This window comes from Scyliorhinus canicula, chromosome 16 (assembly GCF_902713615.1).
Source record: "Scyliorhinus canicula chromosome 16, sScyCan1.1, whole genome shotgun sequence".
NCBI classification, from domain to species: domain Eukaryota; kingdom Metazoa; phylum Chordata; class Chondrichthyes; order Carcharhiniformes; family Scyliorhinidae; genus Scyliorhinus; species Scyliorhinus canicula.
The window spans coordinates 27,755,504-27,771,130 of NC_052161.1; the positions used below are offsets into that span (position 1 = coordinate 27,755,504).

The 15,627-nt window shown below is 41.5% G+C and overlaps 1 protein-coding gene across 35 annotated transcripts in view; it reads right to left on the bottom strand.

The window, feature by feature from the left end:
* Positions 1-15,627, bottom strand: part of tcf7l2 (transcription factor 7 like 2) — a 201,765-nt gene that overhangs the window by 106,015 nt on the left and 80,123 nt on the right. For 31 of the 35 annotated variants that reach the window (XM_038821222.1, XM_038821220.1, XM_038821218.1 and 28 more), the window contains exon 4: positions 10,659-10,760. The exons of the other annotated variants lie outside the window; for them this stretch is intronic. In XM_038821222.1, the coding sequence (XP_038677150.1) occupies positions 10,659-10,760 (102 nt within the window). The remainder of the gene's footprint in view (positions 1-10,658; positions 10,761-15,627) is intronic. 35 annotated transcript variants of the gene reach the window in all.

The following is a 15,627-nucleotide window of genomic DNA, read 5'->3' on the forward strand; positions in this document are numbered from 1 at the left end:
GTAAGGTGCCTTCATTAATTGCCTGTTCTTTTCCAAAGCAGAAGGTCCTCACTGCTGATAACTATCAAATAACCCCTGCTCTGATGCGGTCATCCATGATCGATGCAGTATGAGAACAGACCATTCAAGTAAACCATTGGTTATTAAATCCAAAATAAAACCACAAAAAGCCACGCCTGGCTTGTGGAATTTGTTTTCTGTTTACTTGAATTGTGAAAAAAAACCCAGCAGTGTGATTACAGATTGCTTCCCAAATGTGCATTTGCTACATATAGCCACTTGAGCATCATACATTCAACTGTGCGTCGTTCAAAAGGTGCTTAGTTTCAATATACTGATCATCAAATATATTTTGGAGCAAAAATAGACTTTAATCATCAACATAGATTAGTGAAAAGACGTCAAAGTATTGAAATTTAGCAATCTGTCAGCCATTGGCAATGAGCAACACACAATGTTGGCAATTAGCATCAACACTGCTGTGCTACCAATTCTCTCACCCCCACTGTCTCTAAATGGTCAGACTGTTTATCCAACATATGGTGCTGGATTAACAGCAATTTCCTCCGACTAAGTATCAGGAAGACTGATGTCTTCATCACTGCCGTAAGTTCCATTCTCTGGCCAGCAAGTCGACCCTTCTCCACTTGGGCCCAATCAAACCGCTCACAACCTTGGTGTCATAATTGAATTTGAGATGAGCTTTCAACCATATAGCTACACCATCACTAAGGCCATCTATTTCCTTCTCCATAATATCAACCCCTTGCCTCAGCTTACCCACTACTGAAACCCTCATTCGTGTCTTTGTTACCTCTGGACTTGATTACATTCCCGGCTAGCTGCCCCCATGTTCTCATTTTTATTTTTTTATTATTATAAATTTAGAGTACCCAATTCATTTTTTCCAATTAAGGGGCAATTTAGCATGGCCAATCCACCTACCTTGCACATCTTTGGGTTGTGAGGGCGAAACCCACGCAAACACGGGGAGAATGTGCAAACTCAACATGACAGTGACCCAGAGCCGGGATCGAACCTGGGACCTCGGCGCCGTGAGACCGTAGTGCTAGACACTGGGCCACCGTGCTGCCCCTGTTCTAACTTTTATAAGCTAGAGGTCACTCAAAACTCTGCCCAACTTGCACCAAGCGCCATTACAATTACCTCAAGTGCAATTGGGGATGGGTAACAAACACTGGCCTTGCCCGTGACGTTCACATCTCATGAAAGAATAAAAATAATCCTGTGGGCTCCATAACTTACATTGGCAGTGTAGCTTCTCAATTTTTAAAAAATTATCCTGGTTTTCAAATTCGCCACGGCCTTGCCCCCTCCCGAGCTCCAACCTCTTTGGCAAGGTTTTTGGACATCTGTCCCAATTATCACCTTACATGGCCCAGTGCCAAATTTGTTTCATAATGCCCTACAAAGCACTTTTGGCATGATTTACATTAACTTTGTACAAGCTGTAGGAGTGCCATAAAACCAGAGCCATAAATGTAGCTGCACGTGAACTAATCTAGTAGAAAATTGAAGGGCTAAAGTTAAATGTTTGATGACATCTTGTTTTGTAAAACAAATTAACCTTTTTTCCAATGACAAGTCACATTCTTCAGTAAAGCAGACACTCATCAAAAGCTGTACAATTTCACCCAAGACCCCACAGTGAAATGGATTGCAAGACAAGTGAACAATTCAATCCTGACCTCCCACTCCTGCATTACATTTTCCATAAATTTCACCATCACCCTATCCCTAGTTTCAACAAACAGCAAAAACAAAGGCTTCGGAGGTGCAAGATGTTAGCAAACTAAGGCATTCTACTGAACTGCAGTCAAAGCGTGAACCAACACAAGATAAATGGATTAAAGAGCTCCTATCTTTTCATCAAACAGCGTAATTTCAAGGCCCAAGTTCACTTCCAAATTACTTGCATCAACACAAGTGACGGGAAGCGAGCAAAAAGTAACTAATCATCCAGCAACATACTCCCAATTACTCTCAAAGCTTAAACGTCACTCCTGCATTTTAAACTCTGTGGCACGCACATGTATTTCCCGCAGCATTCAAATTTCCATCAGTACCGCTGGTAAAGTTAGAATAGAGTTGAGCAATTCAAACAGCTCATCAGTCGACACTCTGGATAAAAGGAGGCTATCTTTTGCATCAAAAATGGTGACCATTTTGAAAGAATTAACTCCTGTTGATGATCACACTAACCAAACAGGAGCAATTTAAAAGAGCAACAAAATTAAAACACATACTAATTTCAGGTAGGTTTATTTGTGATGCTTCTGTAGATTAGAAGATAGAAGTCGGGCGGCACGGTGATTAGCACTGCTGCCTCACAGTGCTGTGGTCGATCCCAGCCCTGGGTCACTGTCCGTGTGGAGTTTGCACATTCTCCCCGTGTCTGCGTGGGTCTCACCCCCACAATTCAGAAAATGTGCAGGTAGGTTTATTGGCCGTGCTAATTTGCCCCTTAATTGGAATAGAGAATTGGGTACTCTAAATTTATTTATTTTTAAGTTTAAATATGCAACATCTCTCCAAGTCTAGTAAAACTATCTCCCTTACTCAATTGCAGAATTGTGGGACGAACAGTTCATGAGCTTATCATTCTGGTGTCGGGATTAGGAAAACAATTTCAATTTAAACCAGGGAATCTATGCACAGATGCCGATCCCGCCACCCAAATTACAGGAACATGTGCAAACTGTCCTTCTATGCATGTTGATTCTTTACTTATGCATTTTACCACACGGTAGCATTGTGGATAGCACAAATGCTTCACAGCTCCAGGGTCCCAGGTTCGATTCCCGGCTTGGGTCACTGTCTGTGCAGAGTCTGCACATCCTCCCCGTGGGTGCGTGGGTTTCCTCCGGGTGCTCCGGTTTCCTCCCACAGTCCAAAGATGTGCGGGTTAGGTGGATTGGCCATGATAAATTGCCCTTAGTGTCCAAAATTGCCCTTAGTGTCCAAAATTGCCCCTTAGTGTTGGGTGGGGTTACTGGGTTATGGGGTTAGGGTGGAGGTGTTGACCTTGGGTAGGGTGCTCTTTCCAGGAGCCGGTGCAGACTCGATGGGCTGAATGGCCTCCTTCTGCACTGTAAATTCTATGATAATCTATGATATCCACTTTCAATAGAGACGGTGAGACACGAATAACTGTTAAAAATCAATGCTGTTCGAAAGTCGGTAGATAGGAGGCAGCACTTATGAATGTCACTATTTTAGATGCATACTCTTAGCAATTTCCACTTAAGTGCCTAAATGATTCCTGAGGAAGTGTTTGACTATCTCTCCCGTTCAATTCTGCTTCTCCCCACCTTAAAAAATATAAAAATAATGTATTTTAAAAATGAATATACCCATTGCCAACGAGAATAAGAGCATTACATTGTGTATATGCACTTTAAAGCATATCTGAAATAGAGCCTAGAAGGGTTAACAAAGAGGTACTGTCCTGTTGAATAATCATTTATAATTTTTATTCTTCAGGCTCAGTTACAAATGAACATTCTATGAATGAAAAAGGCTACTTGTTATCGTTCAGAGAGAACACTGAGGGAAGGAAAAAGACGACATTATTCCCGTTCCAGTGCAGCGCAGAGTGGGCTGTTCTTAAATTCATGTCCTGCGTGACCTCTCAAGTCTATGACTCCATAGTATTAAATTTTGGTTCAACTGCTCATTTAGTTCAATTTGAACAGTCGTTCATTGCAGCTCTTGTTACACAGGGCAGAGGTTTTTGTAGAGGGGTTGGGGGGGGTGCACAGGTGTTCTTTTCCCACCCGTTTTAAGAGGATATGAGGAACAATGCAGTCACATTAACAGTGAGGACAATTTGCAGTCAGCCTGTAAAAGTTGACAGCCATCCCTTCAGGAGCCAAGCCCACCTCCCTCACCTACCCCCCAGAAAGTATCTAACCTCAACCGCACATCTCTCTGCTGCCCATAAAATCCACCAGTACAATGGGAGAATTGTCCAGTGAGCCAGTTTTCTGGAGTAATTGCTTCTTTTTTTGTTTATGGCCTACTTCTAAGGCTGTCAGTTTCAACATCCAGTTGTTAAAATCTGATCTGCTTAAATGCAATTCAACCCGATTCAGGAAAGCTGTGCTTCAATTTTTAGACCAAAAGAATTTCCCGTTGTGTACTTCGGCAAATTCCTTGGAAACATCCCCGGGTTCAGCATGCATCATGTTGCCAGACCTCTACAATAACCAAGCCTGTTGAGACATTACAATGTTTCAGGTCACTTGTGTGTAGAACTGGTAACACCTCTCTTCTGCCTCAACGTGGGTTTGTAATAATTCTCTTCCATTTCACGCAGGTTACTGTATGCAAGGAGGAAAATATCTCTTCCATTACCCGTCATTAAGTTACAGGGCAGAGAGGCAGCACAGTGGCCTAGTGGTTAGCACAACCGCCTCACGGCGCTGAGGTCCCAGGTTCGATCCCGGCTCTGGGTCACTGTCCGTGTGGAGTTTGCACATTCTCCCCGTGTCTGCGTGGGTTTCGCCCCCACAACACAAAAACGTGCAAGCTAGGTGGATTGGCCACGCTAAATTGCCCCTTAATTGGAAAAATGATTGGGTACATTAAATTTTTTTTTAAAAAGTTACAGGGCAGATGGAGTGATTTAAATCTAGTTTTGCACATAACCAACATGGTTACATTTTAGTAACTAAAGCAGCACTAATTGGGACTTCGGTGCTTTCTTGCATTAAACCCACTTGATTTCTGCACCTAAATGCATGCACTGCAAAATAATTCACTCGCCTTCAGAACTACCTTCATAACCAAATAAATCAAGAAAGGGCTTTTCAGAATATTCCTCCTTTTAAATTCAAGTCAGAGAAAAGGTTGCTACCAAACACCAATCAATCATTTGAAAGTTGTTTTGGTCTGGCTATTTCTGTTCCTCAGGTAAGCCAGCTCCCATCAGTCACCGTCCAGATGGACACAAGTCTGTGTGTTCCATGTTTCCCTGGTTCAAACACTCACCCAGCTCTTCACGGAGAAATTGTACTACGAGTTTGTAACCCTGTTGGGGGGGGAAGAAGACAGGAGGAGAGGCGGCACTTTATCAGGCTCCCATTTTGAAATTGAGACTGTAATCTCTCTGGCTCACTCTCACATTACTTGTGGAACTGGCAAACGGCTGATGACAGTCCTTAAGGAAACTGTTGATGTTCGCTCATTCTGTCTTCATTACACAACAACCCCAATCCAGGAACCACCTTATTTCTATATTGTTTCATGCACAATGACTAATCCTCAATGTATTCAATGATGCAATCAAAGTCAAAACAGTTCATTTTTTTTCTTCTTGAACTGTTTCTAAAATATGCTGTCAAAAACCACATTTAAGCTCAAGACACCCAGTTTGTGAGAGCTTCATTTTTTATCTGACAAGCTGACTAGCGAAATTGGCAAACATCAGTTTTGTGGAGAGACTACTAGAGAATCTGAGATTGCTCTTCTTACAGCAGAGGTAGGTAGAGGCAAATTTAATAGGTGTTCAAAAGTATGGGGAGCAGGTTTACGGAGTGAATAAGGTGACACCATTTTGACCGGAGGGTGCATTGGTGACAAAAGTAACTTTGGAAATTGCCCATATATTTGAGACAGACACATCTGCAGGTCTATGGAGTTCTAATGGAACTAACTGAAGAGCCTTTTTGAAAATAAATGGCAGAGACTCGAAGGGCAGAATGGCCTCCATGTGTGCTTTATGATTCTTTGAGTGGGACTGATTGGGGTAGCCCTTTAAAAAGGCTGCCACAGAAACAATGGATCAAATAACCTCCTTATCTGCAGCAAGATCTTACGATTCCTTCAACATAAACATTATGGTAGACCTTACCCCAGCTCGCCCAAGTTTCTCCCACCATCTCTGAAACCTTACCCCAGCTCGAGACAGGGTCAGAGGGGAGGATCATAATTTCGTGAGAGAGTTTTACGGCTGAAGGGGTTTTGGGAGATAGGGAAGGATGAGGCCATGGAGGAAGATTTGAACATAGACATTGAGGTTTTGAAAATCATACCATTGAATCAAGAGCCAATGTGGATCTGCTTGCACTGGGCAGATGGGTAAACAAAATAACTTGGTGAAAGTTAGGATATGGGCTATACAACTTTGAGCTCAAAAGTTCTAGAGGGTAGAAGACAGACGAAACCAGAGATGCTCCATTCCCGAAGTTATGAAAAAGGATGGGAATCCAGTTGTGTTCAGGTTCAACTGGATATGCGACAGCAGAATATGGGTCTCCAGGTGCACAGTTGTTAGCACTGCTGCTGAGATCCGGGTTCAATTCCGCCTTTGGGTAACTGTATGGAGTTTGCACATTCTCGGTCTCTGCATGGGTTCCTCCCACAGTGCAACGGTGTACAGGTCCGCTGGATTGGCCATGCTAAATTGCCCCTTAGTGTGCAATGGTTAGGTGAGATTATGGGGGTGGGCCTAGGCAGGGTGCACTTTCAGAGGGTCGGTGCAAACTCAATGGGCTGAATGGTCTCCTTCTGCACTGTACAAATTCTATTCAGATCAGCATGTAGGAGAGCAACACGGATGCACAGACACCATGCATTTACAGTGCTAAAACTGGCTCCCAATTCCCTGTAAATTAAACTGGGGGAACGTATGCTGCAATAAAGGGAGCAGTTTCAACGATGTAGATGTGGCACCGACACTGCTCTCCTGTGACATGAAGCAAACTAGTGCTTCTGATGTCGAAGTGCCTGTGATGTCATTAGGTGTCAAAGTCAGATTATTTAAATGAACATCACTGGCACAGTATCAAGGAAAAATGCCTTTAAAACTCTTTTAAAAAAGGTAAATCAGATCTGTGCAGGGCACCTGATGGCAGTCTCTTGTGCTGGGGTCTAATGGGGAGTCCATCTACAAATGTGAATGTCTTTTTTCTGATGAACGTTCTAGAATCTTGCGAACCTTCCATTTGGGCTGTCTTCCTGCACCCTTGATAAATCACAACTGTAAGTGACATTAGTTGTTCTGTGCCTTGAGCATTTCTTTCCAATTACATTCTTGAAATAGTGCCATTAACTGCCTCACTAGCTTGATTACCCACTTTGTCCAGCTGTTTTGATTGTGCTAAGTTTGATAGCCAGCCATGTGCATCTACTAAACTGCAACGCTTCATTTCAATAACTTTTTTTATTTTAGAAAGGGAAGAATATCTGATTTCAGCAATCAATAAAAGACACAAAACATGTTTTTTTAATACAATTACACTTTAAATGATGGATAATTATTAAAACTGCTCCGTACTGTTCTTTATGACATTTCTGTGAGCCACAGCGGAATGACCTCTGGCACCAGCATCATGTATTACTTTTACTGCTTGGCTGAAAGTTGCTGCTTCTGGGCCATAACAGCTGCTGAGCAGAGCAGACAGCGTTAAAAGAAAACATGAAATACAGCCAAGTAATATACCCATGATCTAAACTCATCAAAATAAGACTATAATATAGATAAAGCACGCAATCAATGAAAACGAGAAAGGGAGAAACAAATTATTGCAAGACGACCATTTAACTCCAAAATACCATCACATGAGGGATGTTGCCAGACACCCTAAACTCATGAATTCCTCCATCACATTTTTTGCATTAGTACAATTTGTTTTGATGTTTCAACCCAATAAGATTAAGATTAAGATTATATACCACCTTTCCAAAAAGACCTTTTCACAAAGTACCTTTAGGGTTATGGGGAATGTCAAGGAGGTGGGTTAAGCGAGAATACAAAGCTATGTGGTGCAACTGAGTTACTGTGATCACCCACAATGAAGACGAGTACATTTTTGCTAGCTCCAGTCACCTCTGAAGACACTGGATTCAGGGATGCTTTCTTTATCTTGAGACATTTAAGCAGCACCATATCAGGCTTGTTTAACTTCCTATCCTTGACTCAGCAGGTCATTGTGGCAACATTTACAACAGGGAGTTGAAATATTTGCAAGTTAAGAACAAGTTTGCATGTGGATCTTTTAACATAATTTCAGTTTGGATTTCCAAGTAAATTGTATGTACTGATCTTCAGTGGTATTTAAAACACTGTATCTATATACCAAGCTATTAATAGCTTTACACAATATCTTGAACAAAACAATCAACACAAATCTCCCTGCTTTCGATACATTTTCGCTGGGGCGGGGGTGGAGTAACGAGTCAGTTTAAATATTAAATTCTTAGAAAATGAAACTGCGAGATTTGCAAGTCCCACACTATATGTGAGTATTAAAACTTGTTCAACTTCAATCAAACAGTGCAAAAGCATCTGGCATACACACAAGGCCGATCAGTGTTCAGAGGAAGATATGCTTAGAATTGAGTGAAAAACAACCCATCACGTTACCAAATTGCAAATGTTGGATGTAAAACAGTCACATAATCATTGGTATCACACAGTAGGAAGATTTCCTCTGCTCGCTATCTGTAGCAAAATCATAAACACATTCTTTGCGATTTTGCTTTGAAGAGAAGCATTCTTCACCCCAGAATGTCATTGGTCGGTAGCCACATGTTCAAGGCTCTCACTGTTTTGGGAGTTTTGCAGCGTTTGCATTTAGCGAGATGCGAATAGGCAGAGATATGCATGAGCTCATGACATTATCAACTCTTCTGCTTTCTAATGGTTTGCACAGAAATTCCATCACAGTTTTCTTTTGGCATTTTAGTTTCAAAATGTTATTACAAACCAGACTGACAGACATTAAGCCTTGATTCACCTTCAGTTGAATTTGTCGAAAAATATCCAAATACTCCTGGATCCAAACATTGCATTACAGAACTACCCCACAAATGGAAGATTTTCAGTGTCCATATAAAACAAAGCATTTTCAAAACTATCTCGTCAAAATCAGGGTAAGATTTAATCAGAACAAGTTGTTGGAAGTGCTAGCACAACAGAAACACCAGACTATACACCTTCCCTCTGCATGCTTTTTTCTCAAATTTAAGAGGAGAAAACTCTCAAAATGTAGCTACATTAATTGCCATGGACAACAAGTAAAAGTTTTTTTTAAAAGGCACTGAAGGTGACACCTTTTGATAATTCCTGGGGGGTGTCAATTACACAGAAGGATTCACATCCAACTATAAATGGGCCGGGCAGTTATCTAAAACACATCCATCTACAACCAATGGGACAATTCTTGTTAGAGAGAAGCAGAAATAATTATTGCCAAATAAAATAATAGCTTGACAAAAATGAATGTTTTTCTTTCATTGTCGGTTGATTTTCACATCAACACATTAACAGGAGTTAAGGGAAAATTAAAATCAATGAAAGTCATGATAGATGTTGCCAGAAATCTACCATAAAGCCTGGACCCAGCGTTTTTTTAAAAAAGACAAACAGCCCCATAATAATATCCTACAAATTTAACAATTGGACTATTAATGAGGGCTTGATGATAACATAACAAAGACAGCACACAGGTGTTTTGTTAGCAGCTGCAGCAGATCACAGTGATAATTGGGGTCAAAGAATAACCTATTGTGCAGTGTTCAGCCCGTCACTGAAGCAGAGCAAAGAGCACTGCGCAGGGTTCACTGGTGTTTGTGAATACAGAACAGGAATGCTGCTGGAAAGGGAAAAGGACATCATGATCTTGTACAACTCTATAGTTACTTTTATACGGGTACTGTTTTTAATATAGGGCCCAAGGTGCAGATGTCCATGAGCTAGTTTCCTGGCATTTATCCTGATAAATCTGGCTCCCTTATCACAGAAACAGACTTGCAGGCCCACAGAAATCAGGATCCACCAGTCAGCTGCTAGGTAAGACAGCCATGTTAACAGGATAAATGCCGAGAAATGCTGCATGAATCATGGTCTCTCAGAAGTCACTTTAAGAAATGGGTAATATAAAGTACTAAGTGCCACAAAAGCAACACTCACTTCTGCTCAGAGTTCTGCTATGCAGCGTTTTCAAACCGGGGAGGGCAAAATTCAATATTAAAACACTTAAGCACTTCCAGTCTGGTTAATGGGACTCCTTTTTACTTCACTCAAGTTGTAAACGCATTTCACAAATATTGAGAAAGTTACCTTGCATACATCTCTAAATACAAGGATACCAGTTGAAATATGTTTCCGTACTTCAGAGGCATCCACTTCACTGGATCAACTGGTAATCTACTTTCCACTAACATGGAGCTCTTTCACTCAACCAATACCTCCCACTTCCCCATAGGTTTCTTAAAAAAGAGTCACACCTCAATGTTTTCTGTAAAGATAAGTGAAAGTCAAAAGTAAATTGAAGCAGTTGCTAAAATAACAAGGAGGGCACATCTTTTAAGCACTACATTTTTCTGCCCCTCTTACCAGGGGCCAGAGCGAGCAACCTCAAAGGCTTTGCACAAGACTGGCAAGTCCATATTTGTTATTTTAAAATTTGATGTGTTCTTCCATTGGCAAAAGTACATCATACACAATAGTATACCATAGATCCTATGTGTGCTGAAATCTCTGGTACACATTAGCGGCAATATGACATGTTCATGGAGCTCATTTACCATCAGTTTTATTCTTGGTAGGCACTACATTTCTTAAGGAAAGGAAACTTCAAGCTCCAATTTCTCCTACTGAAGCAAAGAAAGTGCAGCTAGCCACTACTTACAACAATATGTGCTGGAGATGGGGACCTAGCATCCTTCAGTCCTTGCCTACCCTGTAGGCTCCCTGCCTGTACATCAATCAATGGCCATTTCATCTGCAGGTACTGGATATGGGAAACAGAATAAAGGAAAATGATTAAAATGAAAAAACAAAAATCCATAAACACAAATGAGCACAAGCACAAAATGAGAAAATATAAAGATGAATAATCATAATCAAAACATTGCCTGTGATGAAAATAATGTCTTGGATATAGATCTGAATACTTGCTTCACCTACCCCAACATGTACATTTGTAAGCCAAATATTTATTACATCAGTAAAATTGGGCTAGATGGAAAATTTACTTCCATTTGCAAAAACAGCATCACCCGTTTCCCTTGATTCCTCTTGTTTATTTCCTTTCTACACTTCTAACTAATCTGAGATTATTTCCCAATATACTACACCAACATGCGTATGTACACTAGGGGAGTGAGATAATTAGACCACAATTTTAAAGGACTATGCAGGTTAGGAACATGGTGGGAAAATGAATTTCTCATGATTATTTGGGCTGGATGAAGAGGAAGAATACAGAATTTTAAAAATTGTCAATTTGAAATAATGATCAGTGAAGGAAGGAATGGATAGTTGGGTGGCTCTTCAATACGTTGGGTTTTAAAGGAGACGGGGACAAGATTTTTAACCTGACAATGTGGGACGCCATTTGTGAAAAATTTAGAATCATACATTTCCTCAATTTCTGTTATCGATACTCTGAAGTGGTAGCATCCCCACAGCAACAGAATGCCAAAGAAGTGGCATTAACATAAAGGACTACATTCGTCCCCGTGAAACCCAAGTATCAAATTCCAAATTAGCACGCCTGGTGAAAGTTCAATCCTCAAATTAAAGTCAACCAAATTTAGCTACGCATTTAGGGAAAAATGTATCATTTTCACATTTGTAACAATATTAAGTGAATTCTTTTACAGTAAAAAAAACCCAGCAGTGATGAAAATGGTGTTTCCCCCACCCTCAAACATGAAAGCTTATTTTGCTGTACATCTAAACATAACGACTAATTTTATTCAATTCTTCTAACATAGCTATTCGTAGGTGTGCAACACTGACTAAATCATAGATAAATTTGATTCGCACACACACAAACACACTCTCGAAAGGATTTTTAATCACTCCGACCAATCACGGAATTGGATACTTTCAGGTGTTCTATTAATGTTATTAATTATGAAAAAAACACGCAAAAGATGGTAATGTATCATTATTAAAACATAAAAGTCAAAGCCAAAACATGTTGCATGGTGCTTGTTTCTCGATCAAATCTTCATTCCACTGGATGACATTCTAAAATGCACAGTATTATAAATTACTCGCCACCATTTGAGCAGCGGTCGTATTTGCAAAAGCTGTCCTTGAATTTTTATACGCTCACAGAACAAACTTCACCACCTTGTTGAATGGCTTGGTGACAATGGTTAACAGAGTAATATCAAAAATATCCTCAACTCCTCAAATAATTTCAACATAGGAAGCCATTTTTCTTGGCAAATCCATGCTGGCTTCGCAATAACAATTTAGTTGGTTCCACTCTCCACCTCCTTCCCTGTAGCCCTGCAAATTTCTCTTCAGGTGCTCATCCAATTTCTTTTTTAAAACCAATTCCCTTTTGGAATCACTATTGTAAAACTGTTGCAAATTTGGATGGTTGCAATCACATATCAGTCCTTGAAAGCTCACACATGCACATATACAGTTTTGGCAACTGCTTGTGTGGCTTTTCGCAATCTCTAATGATATGTTAGGAGAGGAAGTCTTATCAGAACCAGTTTCCTAAAAAAAATGTAGCAAGGATTTCTGATTAAAATTTAACATCTTTTCAATTTTGTTACATCCACTAGATTTAAGTTTTGTGAATATATTAATAGAATGCTTACGGGATAATGAAGTGTGCGGAGTCTGATGGTGCATACGAGTGAGCACTGCATCAATACTTAAGGACTTATATTAGGACTCTTGCTTCTACAAATGGTAGCTTATGTTCTTTTATCCTGCTTTGGGCTGCTGTTGCCAGCACAAGGAGTAGTTGAAGCAAATAGGATAGATGCATTTATCCCAAGGCAAATAAACATCAGGGACAAAGGAATAGAAGGATATGTTGATGGGGTTAGATGAAGGTGTGAGGAAGCTTGTGTGGAGCATAAACACCAATGAAGCAAATGTTGGACTTGCTTCTGCTTTTTAAAGACGGTGCACCATTAGAATCCAGGTTAACATAATCGTATGGATAACTGGTTCTTAGTGGTTCTTAATTTTCTTTGCAATAAACTGCATCAGCTGTGCGATTACTGTCTTCTGCACATCCTCCAGAACACAATACCAAGATTACCTGAAACAAACTAGTTTGTCCCACTAATGATGGAGAACCCACTCCTACCCTGCCACTTGAGAGAGTCTCAAGGGAAACCATGAACACGTGTCCCAGTGAGAAGATTTTATTTTCCAAAAAAGATCAAAGTCATCTCGTACATGTACAGATGCGGCAGCCAGCTTCTGGGTGGCAAGATCCAACAAACGGCAAGTGAGTGGCCTATGCTCCGACTGTTGGTTACAATAATACAATGGGATCAATTGCCCCTTCCAGAACATGTGAGTGTAACATTCCCTCCCTCTCATTTACCCTGCCCAACAACTCAATACTGCACTTAAGTGCTAGCTTAGATTATGATACGTCTGACTCAGAGGTGTATGTAACCGACTGAGCTAAACTGTCACCTACAAACTTCACGCTCAACCTCAGAAGAACTTCCACCTGAATGTAGAAACAGCACTACTTCTTGTGCTGTCCTTCAATGATCTAGATGCAACCAGTTATTTAGGATTAATAACAACGAATTGCATCAATTTCCATTAGCTCTCTATACAGTTGTGCCTCAGTACACTGTTCATTATTTGGATCTTGTATTTTGAATCCAATTTTCCGTTTGAACACTTCAATGGTAACTCCTTTTATTCTTGAGTCAACACAATGATTTGCCCAGTAGGACACCTCCATTACTTTACAAAACTTCAGAACAAACATTTAATAATTTCCAGAATTAAAATCCGAATGCAAGAATGTTCCTCAAAATCAAAACACAGTATTCAATTTGATATTATCAACTGGGATAGCAAAGCAGACACAGGTAGCATTTACATAGAATTTACAGTGCAGAAGGAGGCCATTCGGCCCATCGAGTCTGCACCGGCTCTTGGAAAGAGCACACTACCCAAGATCAACACCTCCACCCTATCCCCATAACCCAGTAACCCCACCCAACACTACGGGCAATTTTGGACACTAAGGGCAATTTATCATGGCCAATCCACCTAACCCGCACATCTTTGGACTGTGGGAGGAAACCGGAGCACCCGGAGGAAACCCACACACACACGGGGAGGATGTGCAGCCTCCGAACAGACAGTGACCCAAGCCGGAATCGAACCTGGGACACTGGAGCTGTGAAGCATTTGTGCTATCCACAATGCTACCTTGCTGCCCCATATAGGCCATGCATTCTCACTTGCTTTATCTGCAAATTTTGTGCTTTTCAAGGAAAGCATTATGACTGTGTATTAGAATCTAGGCGAGTGAAGCTCCCCCAACATTGCCTTAGAGGATCACCTCCTCCTATCTTCTCCACTTTCAATGTCAATTTACCTAGCAAGTGAAATGCAAATTTGAAATCCATATTTATGTTTATTAATAGGTGACTTTTGTGCTTTGAACCCATGACTGAGTAAATCTAGAGTAGATGGGTAGGGTATGAATGTCAAGGGAGCTGGGTGGGTTTTTGGAGAGAATGGGCATGGTCAATCCATGGTGCTTTCAGAACCCAGGGGCAAGGGAGTATTCCTTCTTTTCACAGGTCTATAAAGTGTATTTGCGGATTTATTACTTTGTCGTGAGCTGGCAGATGTTGGTTTGGGTGGAAGGGGCAGAGTATGCAGGGATAGTTATCCCGCACCATGTGCCCCATTGGCTGGAGATTCGGTTTAGATCGGGACAAGAGCAAAGGCCACGGTGGATGTTTGACTCGGTTGTTGGCGGATGGGGGGGTTTTTTTGTGATAAGGTGTGGCCGGCGATTAAGGAGTATATGTAGTTGAATCAGAATGGGGAGGTGTTGCCAGCCATTGTTTGGGAAGCAATGGCAGTGGTCCAGGAGGAAATTATTTTGTTTAAGGCTCGTGCAGATAGGGAAAGGCGGGAGGAATCTGACCGTCTCGTGAGTGAGGTAGTCAGGCAGTATGAGGGTGGCCATCGCGGAGGGATTGGCGAGGAGGAAAAAGTTGCTGGGGCAGTTTGACAGGTTTGACAACGGGTAGGGCGGTAAGATAACTGTGTAGGGCAAGAGGGATGCAATAAAACACACCAGTTGCAGAGCAGGCCACGTCCAGGGAAATATTGAAGATACAGACTGGGGCTGGTGATGTGATGCCAGTGCCTGGGAAGATAAACAAAACTTTTAGGGAGTACTACTAGGGACTGTAGCGGGAGGAGAGCAGGGGGACATGGAGCAGTTTCTGGACGAGCTGGAATTTCCCCAGGTGAAGGAAGCAAATAGGCAGGCGTTGGAGGAGTCCCTGGGGCTGAGGGAGGTGCTGGGTAGTATCGGGGTATGAAGTCGGGGAAGGCCCCAGGGCCGGACGGATACCTGGTGAAATGTTATGAGGAATTTGCAACGGACCTGGCACCACACTTGTTGGGGGCGTTTACTGAAGTGCTGGAGAAGGGAGAGCTGCCGGAGACGATGACGCAGGCAGTAATCACGCTAATCCCGAAAAAGTGGAAGGACCCAGTGGAATGTGGGATGTATAGGCCCATGTCACTAACTCTGCGATCAGTTACTTTCCAATGCAAGAAGTCTCACAACACTAGGTTAAAGTCCAACTGGTTTACTTGAAATCACAAGCTTGCGGAGCACG